Here is a 19,754-nt window from a genome sequence, read left to right as displayed (position 1 = left end):
ATCAACTTTCTAAAAAGTAAATACAACATGAGCCATACAGAGAAGCCACTTGTGATCAGTTTTGTATGTTTGTAATTGACATCATGTTTCTTTTTGTACAGTTTGCAAAAACTATAGTCTCCGAGCGTGGTCAAACATATAGGAATTTATGAAAAACATGAACAGATATTTCTACATGAGATATTTATTTTAGAACATCTTTCAGCTATGTCTACGAAACATCGACATGAAAGATGAGTATTGCTGTTTTTCTGTTACCTATAAAACTATTATACTTCAAACTCGTCTAGCTATTGCCCATTTCACAGCACAGTCGGTTATTTTTTTCTACGTGGCTAAACAACGGTTAAGCTAATGAATTACCGTTGAAAGGCGGGATGATTCATTTTTTATTCCGTCTACACCGATACTTTGACACAAGAGTTTTAGTCAGGGGGTCTTTTAGGCCTGATCCAGAAAACAGACATTGTGTTTTATGTCTTAATAATCGTTCTTCTTTTTATGAAAAGTAAGCAGTTTTTGGCCTCATCATCAAAAATGTTTAAACATATTGTAAATATCAATTGTTATATAAATTATATGTGAAACACGCTCAGTCGCATTAGAGTCGGATTCTTGTTTATATTGAAGTTTGTTATTGAACCGCTAGTGTTCTTAAATTCTTTACCACGGTTTCATTTTTAACAACACAATCGTAACACTTTTCGTATTTTGTACGATGTTTTCTTTACACTCTCACCCCATGGATATCGGTTTCCTACAGTTAGCTGTAATGTTGGTGAACTCTAGGCCTTCTCTTTTTCATATACGACAGTATTTGCATGAATTGGCTTGATTTAATAAAATGATGGTTTAAACCACATTATATTATTATACCATTTTTAAATTGCGCTTAAATGTATATTTTATATTTTAACCCTTTATGCAAATATAGAATAGGCCTACCGCACAAGGATCTCTGAAATATTTTTTTCGTGTAAAACATCTATGTAGATCTATGTTTTTAAAAATACAAAGACATCTTTCTACCAGCGACCCTCAAAATCTGGGCATACAACAAAACACAGTGCATCCGTGTAGCTACGATGATTGATCAGAAAATTACTTTTGTCGCTTTGTTTGAAGAAACACTTTAATCAGCTGGTGCTTGATAACTATTAAACAACCCTCAATTCGGTAATGATGCGATATTGATATCGCGTTTTAATTTCAACTCAATGCGCTAAAGGTCTATAACTGAACTTTAACGTCTTAATATTTGGTAAAAGTTAACTTAAAGCCTTACTTTCTAAACGCTTTTTACGGAACTTGTTGCGAACATTCACTCAGCCATATGTTTAAAATATATATATATTGGTGTAATTAATAGAATTCTCTCTGGCGGTATATGCATAACTTCTCCATGACTTATGATTCAATGAGGCTTTAATCCTACGTAACAGTTTACGATGTCATGACGATGACACCCCTATACAACTCCTCCTACGGGCGGGTGAGCACTATCAGTTGTCCTGATAAACTCTACACAGAGCCCAGCCTCAGTTATCGCACGCAAGCCGGTTTCTCCTAACTGTTTGTGTGTGTGTGTGGTGGTAACGCTGCTAAACCTGGTTTCGACGCTACAGACGGTTGCTTCAAATGGATTCAAAATCGTAAAAACGCTGACTGTTGGGTCTACTGCTACATCTCATTAATCAGAAGTTGAAGGAACATTTGGAAGGAACCGTGGTAAACATTTGGTTGGCCTGCTAAAGCTTGCTTCGACATTCCTGTTTGTTTGAACCTACCGCAAACTAGTCTTCTACGACTCATCATAGCATTTGTCCTAAACAGGTGCGGGTTAAAATCACAGCCTGAGACTATTCAAGGAACACTCGGGGCTATTCTGCGCGAATTAAAAGACGAGCCATTCATCGGTACTAAACTACAAGAAATCAGAGACGAGCTTTTGGACAAATCCAGCAAGGAGATCGTCTCCGACGTCGTCGACCTCTGGCTAGGTTTCTCAATCGTGAATGGAGAGTGACCAAACCCCCACCAGCATGGCTGCTGCCTTTAGCCGAAAGAGAAGCGTTTAGAAAGTAAGGCTTTAAGTTAACTTTTACCAAATATTAAGACGTTAAAGTTCAGTTATAGACCTTTAGCGCATTGAGTTGAAATTAAAACGCGATATCAATATCGCATCATTACCGAATTGAGGGTTGTTTAATAGTTATCAAGCACCAGCTGATTAAAGTGTTTCTTCAAACAAAGCGACAAAAGTAATTTTCTGATCAATCATCGTAGCTACACGGATGCACTGTGTTTTGTTGTATGCCCAGATTTTGAGGGTCGCTGGTAGAAAGATGTCTTTGTATTTTTAAAAACATAGATCTACATAGATGTTTTACACGAAAAAAATATTTCAGAGATCCTTGTGCGGTAGGCCTATTCTATATTTGCATAAAGGGTTAAAATATAAAATATACATTTAAGCGCAATTTAAAAATGGTATAATAATATAATGTGGTTTAAACCATCATTTTATTAAATCAAGCCAATTCATGCAAATACTGTCGTATATGAAAAAGAGAAGGCCTAGAGTTCACCAACATTACAGCTAACTGTAGGAAACCGATATCCATGGGGTGAGAGTGTAAAGAAAACATCGTACAAAATACGAAAAGTGTTACGATTGTGTTGTTAAAAATGAAACCGTGGTAAAGAATTTAAGAACACTAGCGGTTCAATAACAAACTTCAATATAAACAAGAATCCGACTCTAATGCGACTGAGCGTGTTTCACATATAATTTATATAACAATTGATATTTACAATATGTTTAAACATTTTTGATGATGAGGCCAAAAACTGCTTACTTTTCATAAAAAGAAGAACGATTATTAAGACATAAAACACAATGTCTGTTTTCTGGATCAGGCCTAAAAGACCCCCTGACTAAAACTCTTGTGTCAAAGTATCGGTGTAGACGGAATAAAAAATGAATCATCCCGCCTTTCAACGGTAATTCATTAGCTTAACCGTTGTTTAGCCACGTAGAAAAAAATAACCGACTGTGCTGTGAAATGGGCAATAGCTAGACGAGTTTGAAGTATAATAGTTTTATAGGTAACAGAAAAACAGCAATACTCATCTTTCATGTCGATGTTTCGTAGACATAGCTGAAAGATGTTCTAAAATAAATATCTCATGTAGAAATATCTGTTCATGTTTTTCATAAATTCCTATATGTTTGACCACGCTCGGAGACTATAGTTTTTGCAAACTGTACAAAAAGAAACATGATGTCAATTACAAACATACAAAACTGATCACAAGTGGCTTCTCTGTATGGCTCATGTTGTATTTACTTTTTAGAAAGTTGATCACTAGAATTTACTTTGTGCAATGTTATCTGCAGGTTTAAACCGATTTGTTTAACAGTCTTAATGAATACGCCTCTCTCAGTGCAATAGTCATATGTGATTCTGTTGTAACGTGTAAAACAGCATGCACATACTTTTTGCGTTAATACTTTGTGTGATTCCACATCGTAGATAGAGGGAAAGTTGCAATTTGGTCAAACATTGTCAAACAGAAATACTTCAGAGTACAAACACTTAAATTATCAATGGTCATTTATTCCTATAAACAATGAATGTCGACGGCTCTCAAAGAAAAGTCTTCACCTAAAACAGACACACATTCAAAATGTGAACCAGTGTCGTCTGCTATCTGAATAGTAATAGTAATAAAACCATCATTTGTGAACTTTTGTGTATTTATTATTTTAAACGGTACTTTTCTTAGTGATTTGGTCTTTTGAATTCATGTATAAAGATTATGTTTTAAAGTTAGACCATAGTCTTTACAATAGTGTGGAACTTTACATCACTACGGTGTGACAGAATATGTTGGCGTGTAAATTTACATCGAAACATTTAAGCACAACTATTTACACACATACTAAGCAGAATAATATCTAACTGTAGCTTGTGAAGATTCCATTATCTGTTTATTTGGGGTCAGAGAACAATTTTTGAAAAAAAAATTGTGGTGGATGTAAAAAAAAAAAAAAAAGGTATTAGTTAATAACAAATAAAAAACTTTAAATCAGCACGAAAGCCTAATATTAATAAATAAAATATGGTTTAATTCAAGTTTGATAATGACTTCCATAATATTTTCTTTTAGTAAAAAGCTATGCATGGATCAGCATGAGGGTGACAAAATACAGCCAAAGATTTAAGCACTACTATTTACACACATACTATGCAGGAGAATATCTGTGGCTTGTGAGCATTACATTATCTAATTATTTGGGATCAGAGATCAATTTTTGAACAAAATTTTGAGCTGGATATTGAATTGTTAGATAAAAATAAAGGTATTAATTAATAACAAATACTTTAAATCAACATGAAACCATAATAGTAATAAAATATAAATGTAATATAATTACGGTTTGAAAATTACTTCCATAATATTTTCCCAACACAAAGTTTTGCGTTTGTGGGTGAGACCTCGCAAAGATTACACTTTCTCGAACATTGCATGTTTGCACTATGCCTGAAACTTAGTAATCGACATGCATTTCTGTAGGTTTGTCAAAAGAAAAATCATCTGGTTTAGTTGCATTTTAAAACTCTACTTTTCTTAAAAACATTGTGTCAGACGTAATTGGTAGCATGATTATCTTGTTTCATCGTGTATTAAGTACATATTATCAGGCTGATATTTGTAGAAATCAGTAAAGTAAATTTATAAAACAAAAAGAATCAGCTAATGGCCTTGTGTCAGAACACAACACGTATGCATGATTTTAACTTTTTAACTTTTTAGGTACGCTGGAACCTAGTGTCATTTAGCTTAATCTTTGGTTTTTAATCTTTTGGTTTGAAGTTATGACTTATGAAGATCTCTCATGCGTAGATTCACTCGGTTAAAAAATTGAGTTTCGTAATTTACACATCTGAAATTAAACTTATGGTAGTTTTTTTTATAAAGTATTGTATTAGCTAAAATCAATGTCTTTATTCATAAATATTTTCTCGTTGGTGTAAAATTACCTTTGCCAACGAACTGACTTATCCTCGTAAGCAAAGAATTTCTTATCTTTATTTACATGGTACGGGTAAGTCCATGGAGGCCTCCATGTCGTTCCGCCATCTTGAAAAACTATAATAGCAGAGAGGGACAAAAAGCACTAGCCTAGCTCAACTAGCCAACCTTTTCGTTCAGAGCCGGCTGACTGAAACCACTGAAGCGGTCAGTGAGAGGCGCTTGAAAGATTGCACGGCACTTCATAATGCAATCCTCGTAGCCATGATGAAGCTTAAAAATTTAATCTAAAAGGAAACGCGACCGGCAAATTTAAAACGAGGGTAAATATGGGGGTGGCTTTTCCCAGGTGGATAGAGCTAATGAAGGAGAAAAGACTTTGAAAGGGACACCGAAGTCCTGCTTTCTCCTCGACAGTTAAGTCAGTGTTATGGTCTAAATTACAAGCTTTTTCATTCCGTGGTTGTGTAATTCATTATATAGGCAACATAACGGTAAAACGTGTATAGTTAAACTCGATGAAGTGCAATTGGACGACAGGGCGTAGCTTCTTGGCACATAGCGGTTACCGTAGTTGCAATACGCATTTGAAAAAGCGAAGCGCTAGAGAGCACTATGCGTTTGAATGCAAAATACAATATCACCGCTAGATGGGGAAATTTCTACACAGCGTACCATTAAGGACTAAGCTATAGGGTATTTAACAAAAAGCCTCCAAAAATGGAGGAGGTCAAAGGGGCATGCTTCCTGCTATAGTATCATCAGCTCTCTCCAAAGTCTGTTCATGTGGCCTGTCGCATCAACAAAGGCTAACATTTTAAAATTCTACATATATTTTGAGTAGATAACCGATAGTATACTCTCAGTAAAGGGGTTCACCCTGTGTGTTTCCACAATGAATAAGGATAGTTTGGGAGATACAAGAAAAGTAAAAATGATCTTATACGTACAATAGATCATAGCTACCGTAGAAAAAGTAAGATCATGCTTTGAATTAAGACGAGTAAAATTATATATTCGCTCAAGACAAACTTTACTTATTACTCATGGACCACAGAGGCACATCGCGTCTCTGAACATGTGTGGTGATTTTCTAAATGATACAATTTAATCTAAATAAGAGCAATGTAGAGTCCTGGGATTTCTTTTAAAACAACAAAAACATTGTGACAACATGTTTCATGTCGCATGGACAAAAATACTGTTTGAAATAAGATCTAAGACGCCAAAGCACAATTCTTGATTTATAAAAAAATGTATTCAATTTTTTGAACAAACGATGTTTAGTAAAAAAATAATACCTTAGGTTAAATTTATGAAATTCATTTATATCATACAGAAGTAGAAGATAAATAGAAGATACGATTTTAATAAAACTTTACAGATTTGATTTAAACGGTCTTTTAATTTGAAAAGATCTCATTTAAAATTTTAAGATTATGCTTTTAATTAAACAAGTTTAATATGAATAAAACAGTGGAAAGCAGACTAACTTTGCATATGCTGGGGCATTGTGACCCCAGAGGCTCATCTGGCCTGTCACTCCTCTCGTCTCTGTGAGGGTGTGAAGCTTCATCTCACCCTGTAGTTTATCCCTGAAGGATCTGGGAGGGTTTTTGTTTATGACATCTTAAACTATTTGTTTTTTTATTGTTAGTTTCTACTACTTCTTCAGTTCTATGAAAATGTAAGGAGTTTTTATATTTTATATTTGTATATATATATATAATTTTTATATATATTATTTAGCTAAAACTAAGGTTAAATTGTTGGAATACATTTTGTCATTATACATTGAGTTATTTACTTTATTTGAGTTTATGGAACCAACTTAGTGTGTGAGAGTGCAAAACAGTATGTAAAAAACAATGTAAAAATGCAGTTTTCTGTGATGGTCGTGTTTAGGTGTACGGGGTAGAATATGCTGTTACAGTACAAAAATCATTATGGTTATATTAATAACAATTATACTTTGGGTCACCGTTAAAAAAAAAGATTGTAAAGATGTAAAGATTTCATTTAAACAATCTTTTCATTTTTAAAAGATCATATTTAAACTTTTACGATTATGCTTTGAAATAAATTTAGTACGAACAAAACTTTGGCTCTGGAAAGGCGTTAGCAGACTAACATTACGTGATGCACAGAGGCTCATCTGCTCTGTCACCCTATATCCTGAAGCTAACATTATTGTAAAGTAACGTATTTCTCTGAAGATGTGCTGGTGATCGGAAGGAGCTTATAAGCAGGCTATCAATGGGGCTCGGCCTGAGGCATCACAGATTCTAAAAGTCTTCATTGTTGCTCTCTCACTACAGATAGGCCTATGTGGGGATTTTCTCACAGATACTACTTGAGGAATTATTAAACATTTCACACAATGTGTGAGATAACTTGTGAGAGCCGCAAATTTCAAAGTTCTTTACATGCACCCTGATAAATAAAAAAATATAGTCAAGTTTTCCCCAGAGACCATCGATATAGCATAATTGTTTTTTATGAATTCATTGAATAAGTTTGAAACTATTTCAAACTTTTAATGCTTATACACTATGAAATAAATTTAGCAAACATTCACAGTCTCATTCTGATCACTGAACACAGCCCTCTGACTGTCAAACGCTGGTGTGAGAGAGAGAGAAAGAGAGAAATACTCTGGGGTTCTTTTCAACTTTAAATGGTCAATATGGACATCTATGTGATAGGAGCTACTTCAACCCTGGTGAAAATGTAAGATGATTTTATTTTTATCTAAATCTAACATAATTGCTACAGTAAATTTGTAAAATATTTATTTTAAATGAACAGAATGCTTTTCAACTTCATTAATTTAGTAAGATTTTTTAATGAACGGCATGATTTTCAACTTAAGTAATTTAGTAAGATTTTAAATGAACAACAATTAGTAAACTATTTATTTTATATATGATATATTTTAATTTATACACTTCTAAAGGAACACAATGCTTTTCAATGGGCTCAGGAACGTGTCACAAAAACAGATACCAGGCCAGCCACACACTGGTGTGACAGAGAGAAAAGACTTCAGGGGAAACACTTGTGGGTTTTTTTCAACCATGGTGAAACAGTAAGATGATTTTATTTTTGTTTAATTTATATACTTTTAATTGAACAGCATGGTTTTTCAACTTGAGTCAGTGTCAAATATTTGTGAATGACTAAATGTAAATTTTATAATCATTTCATTTAAATGAACATAATGCTTTTTCAACTTCTGTGTGAGATAAACTTTCAAGGTCCTCAGCAATGCGGAGGGGGGGGGGGGGGATTCCTGCTTTGACACACACACACACACATAGACGCGCGTGCTCCCTATGTTTTTGAGACAGAGTCAGATCATTCATACATTGGATTGTTTGCAATACTTTTGTGGCTCCATTTTATTTAAACTTTTTGTGTGAGGTTTTACATAAGCTGTATGTTTTTTCTTCAACTCTCTAATACATTTTTTAACTGTTTGGAATATTTTTGTGACTCCATTTTATTTAAACTTTTTGTGTGAGGTTTTATTTTATATTCTTTTAAAGAACAGATAAACTTTCACCATTTTATTTAAACTGAAATGCTTGGTTCAGTGAATAGTTGTACATTTTTTATTTTTGTGGCTCCATTTTATTTAAACTGAAATGCTTGGTTCAGTGAATAGTTGTACATTTATTTCAACTTTTTGTGTGAGATTTTATTTTATATTCTTTTTTACAGAACAGATAAACTTTCACCATTTTATTTAAATGAACATAATGCTTGGTCCAGTGAATAGTTGTACATTTTTTTCTTATCACTTTCACAGCTCCCCTTGATAAAGCTCAGGGATGTGGTGACCAAAACGCCAACTTCAAACAATCACATCTCAAACTAACTGTCACATCACTTTGTAACTGTAACATCAAAGCTTATGTTAACAAGGCCAATACCTCCCTTTTCTTGATCAAACAATCAAACTAACTGTCACACATCCATCATTTTGACAGAAAGTGTAACCGCAAGGGGCGGAACTAGGTCAAAGGTAACCATCCATCATTTTGACAGAAAGTGTAACCGGAAGGGGCGGAAACTAGGTCAAAGGTAACAGGAAGGGGCGGAACTGGGTCAAAGGTAACAGGAAGGGGAGGAACCGGAAGGGGCGGGACAGGAAGGGGAGGAACCGGAAGGGGCGGGGGAAGATCAAAGGAAAGCCACGCCCACCTGTCAATCATAGGGTCATAAATCATTTTGACACAAGGTGTAGGCTAATAACTACTAAACTATACAGGCAAATTCATAAAATAATTTCAATTCACATCAACGTTTCATGCAGTATTTATTTAGGCTACATGCAGACTAATTATACATAACAGAAACCAGGCGTAGGCATTTTTAATATTCAAATTATCTAATTTGCATACTACTTCAGGAGTGAAACACCTGTTGTGCCGAATTTCGACCCCCGCCAAATTATTAACCCCATAGCATTGGTAGGTTTAGGATTAGTTGTGGGGGAGGATTAGGGGTGTGGTTAGGATTAGGCAATCAGATTCTGACTTCAACGAGGGGGGTAATAATTTGGCAAGGGGTTAAAATTCGGCACAACACACCGGTGCTAAAAGGACACATACAGCGCGTGCAAATAGCCTATGACGCAATCAGCGAGTGCAATCCATTCTCAGCGAATTCCCTTAAATTGAAATAAATGCCAATTCATGATACAGTACCAAGACATACATTATCCTCTTATAGACATATTCTCATTATTACTCTGTAATAGTGCGCATTAATCAAACTGCCGGTGACGGGTAACCTATAGTCCAGCACCTAGACAAATTCTCTCAGGAGAGTTAAAGACTCAAATATGAAGCAATTTGATCTCAGAGAGTTTACGTTCCACAAAGAAGTCATCTTTGATTTAAAGGGTAGGCTAACCAAACTGAGGCGTATTTTCTGGTCCACCTTGGCGACCCGTCTGTGTATATCTGTAATGGCCGTGTTGCACGTGGAAGCCCCACACGTCCACCCTGGTTCGTCAGCTTGAGAGCAGGCTGACAGACTGTGACATCCCTCTTGAGCTGTGCTGTACTGAGCCCGCAAGTTCATTATTCATCTCCTGCTCACACTGACACCTCCCTTAATGGCTCCCTGCTCTACACTCCTATATTTATCCCATTTAGAATTACTAAAGCTTATTTAATACCTGCCTAAAACTGTGGTTACTAGGCTCTGTGGGATACCGTCACACATTTAAGCCTTTGGATATTGTCATACCCACGTGGTCTGAAATTAAAGGAGGCTTTTATTTGTCCAATAGCCTATAAATTTGATCAAATGAATGTAAACTTCATTACATAAAAATATAAATAAATAAATATTGTAAGAATGCAGTCCATTGTTTTGTCTCAAGAAACATGCCAGTTATGTTTTTAACTGCTACTTAAATGTCCTAACTGAACTAAGAGACCCAATCCTCTGTTAAACCAGGCCTAAGTATCATTCAAGTAATCATTTAAAAGTGAAAATAATATGTCATAGAGATCCTGCTGTATAACAGCTTGTGTTTTCTGGGAAATTTTTCCAGGTCACGTTCCCCGTGCGGATCTTCAAGCTGATGGGTGTGGAGACCATTATCGTAACAAACGCCTCTGGAGGTCTTTGTCAGGATTTCAAAGTGGGAGATATTATGGTCATTAAGGACCATATTAACTTGCCAGGGTTTGCTGGACAGCACCCACTGTGTGGACCCAATGATGAACGGTAAGCAGATGAGGGAGATAAAAAGGCAGAATGAAATGTGAAAGAGTGAGAGTTATTATTTTACAGAATTGTTTCCCATTTTATGAAAAATATGGTGCATGTCCTTTCTTGTCTTCCTCAGATTTGGGATCCGGTTTCCTTGTATGTCTGATGCTTACAGCAAAGAGCTGAGGAAATTAGTTTTGGACATCACTGCTGAGTTGGGCTACTCCAATTTTGTGCGTGAGGGGGTCTACTGTATGGTTAGTGGACCCAACTTTGAGACCATCGCAGAGGCACGCATGCTGCACATCTTGGGGAGCGACTCTGTTGGTATGAACAGTCACAATACACAAGGTGGAAAACTGGCAAAAAAAGCGTATGAAAAAATTCTGAGCTGCCACAGGGAAAATGCACAACTCAAGTCGTCAAAAACATAGGAGCACTTTATATGAAACACACTCATCAAAACAACATGACATTTTTTATTTCTTTATTTTCCATCTTTGCATAAGTGATTTAATACTGATTCAGAAAATCTGTGACAATTCTAAACATCTATTAGGTCTTTTAAAAATAATTTACAATCCTTTCTTAATGTATGGTTTTTCATACTCATAAGTTACATTGTGCTGAAAAGTCAGTTATTGTCATTACAGTACTTTGAGGTAAAGTTAATCAATTAAGTGAAATAAAATGGTTAAAAATGAAAATAAATCGTAAAGGGGAAACATTTTTGATGCCACTCTTATTAAAACATCCATTAGCATATAGTTGCAATAAGTTATTACTTGATATAATGCCTGGTTCAGATTACACGATTTTTTTTGTCTGTTACGATAGTCACTGTGTCAGACTACGCGATTTTGACTCCTAAAATCTTGTCGTGTCGTGGACAAGAAACATGTCAGACTACACGTTGCTTCCTGACCAGTCATCGCGTGCCGTCTTTAATGACGCGCGTGATGTCATCGAGAAGGCGAAACAAGCAATGGATGAAGCGGTGAGGCTGTCCTGTGTTCAGAAAAACATTAAAAAAAAAAAAGAAAACCCGACAATGGAAACATTCTTGGATTGCTCGAAGAGGACAGTATGGGCTGTCAATCCTCCAAAGAGAACTTGAGGTAAAATATTGTTTTCTTATTTTTACTTTTAGCCAGTAGTACAAGTAATAATGTTGCTAGCTTGCCACAACGATAACAGATTACACACACACACACACACGCACGCACTCACTCATACACATACATACACAATCACACGCGCACTCCCTCGATGACACATCATATAGGCAGGAGTACTGTTGTCACAGCTCCACGAACCTTTCCTCCATGTCATACTCCACCTAGTAGCACCATCGTCTCTCTTTCGTTTCACCATTTTTGAAAGCTGTGTACGGAATAGCTTCTGTGCTCCTATTGGTCAACCTCATATATGTGACGGAACCCGTCGTGGACAACCGTTAAAAAAATTAAACATGCTAGTCTTTTTGTCGTGATGTCGTGAAGCATCGCAGACGCGAAGTAGGTTGTCGCCCACTATGACACACTATACGAGATGATACGATCGAATCTTGCGTCCCGACGCCCGTTGTCGTTTACGAATCCCCACGACACCCTACGTCAAACGGATCGTGCCAAAATCGGGCTAAAATCGTGTAATCTGAACCAGGCATAAGTTATTTCTTGATACAATAGATAATAATAGAAACTAGATGGTAAAGTTCATAGACAAACTTTAAGTTGGCTTGGAAAAGACTAGCCATAAAGTTTGAAAAAGTTTTAAACTGTTCTAGCACAGTTTAACATGTTTCAAGTATGGTTTGCCACATTGCTAGCATGATTTAGCATGTTTTAACATGACCATGGATGGTTGGATGGATAGATCATCAAGATTAGTTAGAAAGAAAGATTAGAGATGGATAGAAACTGCCACTCTTGGAAAGAAAAAAGAAATGAATGAAGAAAGAAAGAAAGAAATGTTAGGAAAAAAGAAAGAATAGTTAGAAAGAAAGATAGAATAGTTAGATAGAAAGAAAGAAAGAAAGATGGATTAGTTAGAAAGAAAGAAAGATCAGTTTGAAAGAAAGAAAGATTAGTTAGAAAAAAAATAAAAATTAGTTAGAAAGAAAGAAAGGTTAGAAAGGAAGAAAAGTAAAAAAGAAAGATAGATTAGTTAGAAAGAAAGAAAGATTAGTTTGAAAAAAGAAAGAAAAGTAAAAAAGAAAGAAAGAAAAAGAAAGAGTAAAAAAGAAAGAATAGTTAGAAAGAAAGAAAGAAAGAAAGAAATAAAGATTAGTTAGAAAGAAAGATACATTTGGTAGAAAGAGATAGATAGATAAATAGAAACAGTTTGAAGATAGATAGATAAAATAGTTTGAAGATAGATAGATAGATAGATAGATAGATAGATAGATAGATAGATAGATAGATGTAGATAGAGAGTTAGAAAAAGTTTAATGAAACAACTTAATGAATGATTGGTTAGGAAGATATATAGATTCGTTAGAAAGAAAGAAAGAAAGAAAGAAAGGGAGAGAGAGAGAGAGAGAGAGAGAGAGAGAGAGAGAGAGAGAGAGAGAGAGAGAGAGAGAGAGAGAGAAAGAAATATTAGTTATTAGTTAAAAAGAGGATACATAGCTTAAAGGATAGATTGGTTAGAAAGAAAGAAAGAAAGAAAGCTTAGTTTGAAAGAAAGATTAATTAGTAAGAAAGAAAAATAAAGATTAGTTAAAAAGAAAGAAAGATTAGTTAGAAAGAAAGATAAATTTGGTAGAAAGAGATAGATAAATAGAAACAGTTTGAAGATAAAAAATAGATTGAAGATAGATAGATATAAGTTTGAAGATAGATAGATAGATAGATAGATTTTAGATAGAGAGATAGAAAAAGTTTAATGAAACAACTTAATGAATGATTGAAAGATATATAGATAAGATAGAAAGAAAGAAAGAGAGAGAGAGAGAGAGAGAGAGAGAGAGAGAGAGCGAGAGAGAGAGAGAGAGAGAGAGAGAGAGCGAGAGAGAGAGAGAGAGAGAGAGAGAGAGAGAGAGAGAGAGAGAGAGAGAGACAGAAATAAAGAAAGAAATATTAGTTAGTAGTTAAAAAGAAGATACACAGCTTAAAGCTTAAATGAGTATTAAGGGCTTCTGGCAGTTAAACAGTTCAAACAGTCTTGGACATTTGGTCAATGAAAGTCTATGGTATTTTTATGATTTTTAATACTAATTTAAGAAAACTGAAACTCAAATCAGTCTGAAAAGATATAGCAACTCAAGTCAGAACAGTCTGAAGGTCTGACCCGAGTTTGGTGGTCGTAGTTTTAACGGTCTAGGAGGAGATACAGTCTAAAATTTGGCTCAGAAGAAGAAGAAGAAGAAGAAGAAGAAGAAGAAGAAGAAGAAGAAGAAGAAGAAGAAGAAGAAGAAGAAGAAGAAGAAGAAGAAGAAGAAGAAGAAGAAGAAGAAGAAGAAGAAGAAGAAGAAGAAGAAGAAGAAGAAGAAGAAGAAGAAGAAGAAGATTTAAATACAATATCAGTAAGTTGGCTTTTCCAAGCCAACTTAATAAATGCACTGACCCACTTTCAGTTTAAGTGGAAGGTTCTAGGCCAGAAAAAGCTGCAATGTTTTACCCCCTGTTCTGTTGTTATTGTAAAATTAAAACTAAAGCTAAAACTAACAATAAATAAATAATTGTAAATATAATAATAATAATAATAAGTGATAATCTTAAACTTAAAATAAAAAATTAAGTACTAAAGTACTAAAATGACTAAAACTTATATTAAAATAAATGTATAGAAATATAAAAATAACTAATAAAAATGCTTATTAGTATTTATATTTTATTAGAACTAAACTAATGAAAATTAACAAAAATAACAGAAATCTCTAAAACTTACTGAAAACAGATAATATAAAAGTGAAAGCTAATTCAAAATTAATAAATACTAGTATCTAAAGAAGATAATATAGTTTATAAATAATAAAATTCTCCTATGCTGCATCAGGTTTCCTCTCTCTGAGGAGTTTGAGTGGTTTAACTTCCGGTTTTCTTTTGCGTCTAGTGCCTCACCTTTAAAAGGGCATTCGGCAACTCTAGCTATTTCTTCGTTCATTTTCACTTTTGTTGTCGCATGTTTTCTCAGCGAGCTCCCCCTACAGCTGTGAGGCGTATATTTCACAACAACGTCGTAAAAAAAACTCCCTTGCGGCCCCTCCTTCCCCTTTCTACCGCTGCTCATGTGCATTTGTTATTATCGGTGCCGGCCAACTTTATCGTGTGGAGCTATGTCTTCCGAGGTGGGTAATACACATTGAGGGCGGCGTGTGTGTTTATGTCGAATTGCCGTAAAGCAGTTTGTGTTTCTCGCTCGTTCTCGCTTCTCATGAGACTTCCTATTTCCAACTTACCGGGACGTTAATCCGCATGTTGGAAGGTTGGTTTGCCGCCTAGGAACGTTGGGGGGTGCGGGGAAAGTCACCCTTCTCACCAGAACAGGTTATTAAACCATCCAAATGATTTCTAAACGGTTTTATTGAGGGTGTATTCACACCTGCCTTGTTTGGTTCGATTGAATCGAACTCTAGTTCGTTTACCCCCCTGGTGCGGACCTTTTGGGCAGGTGTGAATACAGAAATCGAACTTGGGTGCGGACCAAACAACCGAACCGAGACCTAGCTGAAGAGGTGGTCTCGGTACGGTTACAAACGAACTCTGGTACGGTTCGTTTACTGTGTGAACATGAACCGACCCAATTGCAAGAAAGCACTGCGCCTTTGAGTTAACAGGAAAACTTTGACAGCCTACTACATTCAATTCCGGTGCGCTGTCTGGCCACACGATACTGTTGCGCGTCTTTCTGCGCGTCGTGTGTGCATCATTGGAATGGAATGAATGAATGAATAAATGAGTGACAGGGCTCTCAAGTGTCACGCATTGAGCGTGACAGTCACTCATTTCGGTCTTTTGTCACGCTCTCCCGCCACACATTGTATTTCTCACGCTGAAAAACTATTTGTAATATATTTAATATGCCGCAGCGCCCAAAACTCTGGTCGCGCCGCTCTCACTGTGGAACCGGCAGGAAGCGCGTCTCCTCTGGTGTTGTTAGCCAATCAGAAAATAGCACTATTGTCACAGTGTCTGGTTATTCCCTGGTTTAAACACTAGAGGTCCTCAGATTTCACGGTGTCTATGCATTCTCACTACACTTCCCATGATCCTGTCTGTCACTGATTGTTCATTGCATTACAGCTGTTTCTCGTCACCTTGTTTGCACTTGTGTATATATACCCTGTCTGTTTCAGTGTTTGTCACGGAGTCCTTGTATATTGTCCACACTTCCGTGGTCTTTTCGAGCCTATTTCTAGTGTTTGTCTTTTATGTTTTTTGATTGCCTTTTTGGAATTTGACCTTTGCTTGGACTGGTTGTGAGTACGGATTACCCTTTTAAATAAACTGCTTTTTTGGATCTCTATTCTCCGTGTGTGCGTGTCGTGACAACTATTGTATCTGGGTAAGATTTAACCCAACAACCAATGACACCGAGTCGGCACGACATTTTGGTTCACTTGCAAAAAGAGCAGTGTGAAAGCGAACCGTACCAACAAAAAAAAATAAAAAAATTATTTGGTCTGGACCAAAGCAAGTGAACTATCTGACTTTCCTGGTGTGAATACACCCTAAGTTTAAATAGTTGCCGAATGCCACTTTAATTGGTGCTTCAGGAAAATTATAGCTCGTTAATAATGATGTGCCGTATTAGCAGACCTGACATATTAACTGATGGAAATTAGGCCCGGCCAAAGGGCCAAAGTCGCCCACTTCAATCAATGTGATTATGTTAATCGGTGATATGAATAACTCTCTTGTCCATATGATTGGCATAAACTATACTTACTCCTGGTCCTCTGATGAGTTGAATGATGTCTTAGATAATTGGACTCCGATTACCAAACGGCAGCAGCGTGGGGTATGTGCTTAGTAGGCTCCTCTGGCTCAACAACTGGTTCCTGTGTGCGTCCTCCCTCCTGTGTATACATCAGGACCCCAATAGTCCTCATTAAGTGTTATGTACCTGGTCTGCTTTAATAATGAATCACCTACTGCGCCACAACAGAAATTTAATTAAGAGTCTCTCTCTCTTTCTCTTTTTTTCCTGCTGCTCTGACAGGCATGAGCACCGTTCCTGAGGTGACGGTAGCCAAGCACTGCGGACTGCGGGTCCTTGGCCTATCACTCATCACCAACAAGGTTTCTCTTGACTACAGTCGTGAGGAGAAAGTGAATCATGAGGAGGTGCTGCAGATCAGCAAGATGAGAGCTGAGATGCTCCAGAACATGCTCAAGACCTTCATCGCTCGCTCTCACCAAGTGGAGACCATCAACAACAACAACTGCATCTACTCAAATACCGTCTAGGGTCAGTCAAACCAGATCAATCATGGGCGCTGTAGAAGTCATGTGATTGGATACAATAGCTCTAAAGGCTCCATGTAATGTTTAGCCTTTATTTACCTGGTTGTTTTAAAAGAAATTCAATGTGAGATCTCACTGTGCTTTTTGGAGATGATGTATTTGATTTACAGATTGTGATTGTTGTCTTTTTGACTTTTCCTGACTTTTCAATATGAAAATACAAAACATTGTAAATAAACCTCCCTATAGTTGAAATGAAACGTTTGACATCTCAATGGGAACATGTTTCAAACCATGTTTATAAGCCAAAAACAACATTCTGTTTCACAAGGTACGGTTCTTAATCTACTCATTAAGAAAAGTCCATATAAACGCTGTCCTATGTACTAAGTTAAGGGGTCATTTCACCCAAAAATGACAATTCTGTCATCAATTACTCATCAGTTGTTCCAACTACAAACCTATATGTGACCTTTTAATAAAAAGGAATTTTCTGTATTGAATTTTTAACAGCTGTATTATCTTACCAAAATTTTGAATTACACATTGCAATGTGTTGTGTTTTAGAGATTTACAGATTTTATTTCTTACAGTGTAAAAGCACAGTGTAAAAGCACAGCAACAAATAGCTCTTGATATATTGAACATATAATAAGATTTACAAACTTACTTGGGAATGAAAGCTTTAGCATAAAGTTCTGCCAGGAAGACTTAATTACTACATCATTATTACCTTCACATCTATCCAATCATGTCCTTATACTCGCGTATAAAAGATCGGTACTTACACATGTTTGAGTTTGCAGATACCGGCGACGTGACAACTAAGGCAATGATTTTGCGGATCTATTTTGACAGACACCTAATGTTAATAAAAAATGAATCAATCTAAATATTAATGACTAAAATGTTCAGATTAGTAGATTGAGATTATAAATTAGTGCATTATCTATTTGGTGTGTTAACAAACACTGGTGAATTTGAATTTTCTATAATATACTCTGCATCTCAACATCTGAATTGTAGATGAGTTGTTTATGTGCAGGTATTTATGTGATAATGTCAGTTACGGTAAAAATATTAGCTTGGGGCAAACTATTTTGAATAACTCATAATTTACTTTAATTTTTGCTCTTCTAAGATGCAACTTTCAGGGTCAAAAAGTCATTCTTCTATTTAGCCCCATCTTATAATGAGTATTCTTATCAATAAAATGGATTTTTACTTAATCAGGAGTTTTGACTTGTCTTGATGTTGCGGGCACAACCTTCTTTGATTTCCCTTGAATGTCATGTGCAGAAACTAAAAGTTCACTGGGCCCAAATTCGCATTACTGTTTTTTTGGAGTCAGCATGAAACATTGGTCCCCTCTTAACAATCATTGGGTCTTTGAAAGTTCTGCTAGAAAGACGGATCTAAAACTCTTTTCAGACTGTTAAATCTCTCACTAAACATAAGGCTGAACTTCGACCATTTAAGCTCACAGCCTCACACATACATTAACAAGAACGAAACTGCTTACTGTGGAATAATCAGAGAAATCCAGACCTGCTACTTCTTGCCAAATGTCATCCTGGTTAGAAGGTGTTACAAAATACCCAGAACAAAATGTCTGTGTTGTTGCTGATACACCTGTCACAGATTTGATAGCGCAGTAGGCAATTTGCTTCTATCTGAGGGACAAAAAAGTACTTTATTTATGTTAGGCGTCCAGGCAAAGACCGGCTGTAATCGGACTTCCTAAAAATAGCTGGCAATTCATTTGGCAGCAAAGCTGAATTAGTTTGTGAGAGAGATACAAATTATTGAAAAATAGTAAGGCAAGCATTTTTCACATCACAATGATTTCAATAAAGACATTTATATTTGGCATATTTAGCAAGAAAGGAAAGTAATTTAAAATAGACATATGAGTGATCAAGACAAACAAAAATAAAACACAAAATGGTTCCGTTTTCCCACTGGTTGCTCAACAGTGATCTGCTTAATGGATAAATTGTTCTTCCATGAATAACATACACTGAGGCATCTTTTAGTGAGGAAAGTTTCTACACCAATTATAAAAAGTTGTATGAACAACAAAACTGTTGAAAACTACAGTAAACTATCATTAACACAAAACAAGACAAAGGCATTAGCTAACACAATATTAAAAAGTTACCATAGTTTAAATCACTGTAATATTGAGTTAATATAAAAACACATTCTTACCTGTGAAAGGTTATTACATTTCTTCAGGAATTTAAATCTGAGATTTTTTTAAACAACCAGAGGCTGCAAAATGCTGTGGCATCTTGGACCAGTGCAAGGCAGCACATCACACCTATTCTGGAAAAATTGCAAAAAAGTTTCCGTATTGATTTTAAGATTCTCATGCTCACTTATAAGGCCTTGCATAATTTGGCCCCTCAATATTTGTGTGAACTTTTAATCCCATACACCCCTACACGTGCTCTACGCTCTTCTGAAGCTGGTCTTTTAACTGTCCAAACAACACGCCTAAAAACTATGGTTGATCAGGCTTTTCCTTCTTTGGCTCCTAAATTGTGGAATTCCCTGCCCTCTGAGATA

The 19,754-nt window shown here is 35.9% G+C and overlaps 1 protein-coding gene across 2 annotated transcripts in view; it reads left to right on the top strand.

Moving 5' to 3' along the window:
- The window catches only part of pnp4b (purine nucleoside phosphorylase 4b), a 33,783-nt gene extending 16,102 nt beyond the window's left edge, over nucleotides 1-17,681 (top strand). For both annotated transcript variants that reach the window (XM_077217714.1, XM_077217721.1), the window contains 3 exons: nucleotides 10,610-10,785; nucleotides 10,907-11,097; nucleotides 16,939-17,681. In XM_077217714.1, coding sequence (XP_077073829.1) covers nucleotides 10,610-10,785; nucleotides 10,907-11,097; nucleotides 16,939-17,186 — 615 coding nt within the window. In that variant the 3' untranslated portion in view covers nucleotides 17,187-17,681. The remainder of the gene's footprint in view (nucleotides 1-10,609; nucleotides 10,786-10,906; nucleotides 11,098-16,938) is intronic.
- The last annotated feature ends 2,073 nt before the right edge of the window (nucleotides 17,682-19,754 follow it).

The sequence above is a fragment of the Siphateles boraxobius genome, unplaced genomic scaffold, assembly GCF_051911475.1.
Source record: "Siphateles boraxobius isolate OS27281-9 unplaced genomic scaffold, OSU_SipBor_1 12, whole genome shotgun sequence".
Lineage (NCBI taxonomy): Eukaryota > Metazoa > Chordata > Actinopteri > Cypriniformes > Leuciscidae > Siphateles > Siphateles boraxobius.
This window is presented reverse-complemented; position numbering and strand designations above follow the sequence as displayed.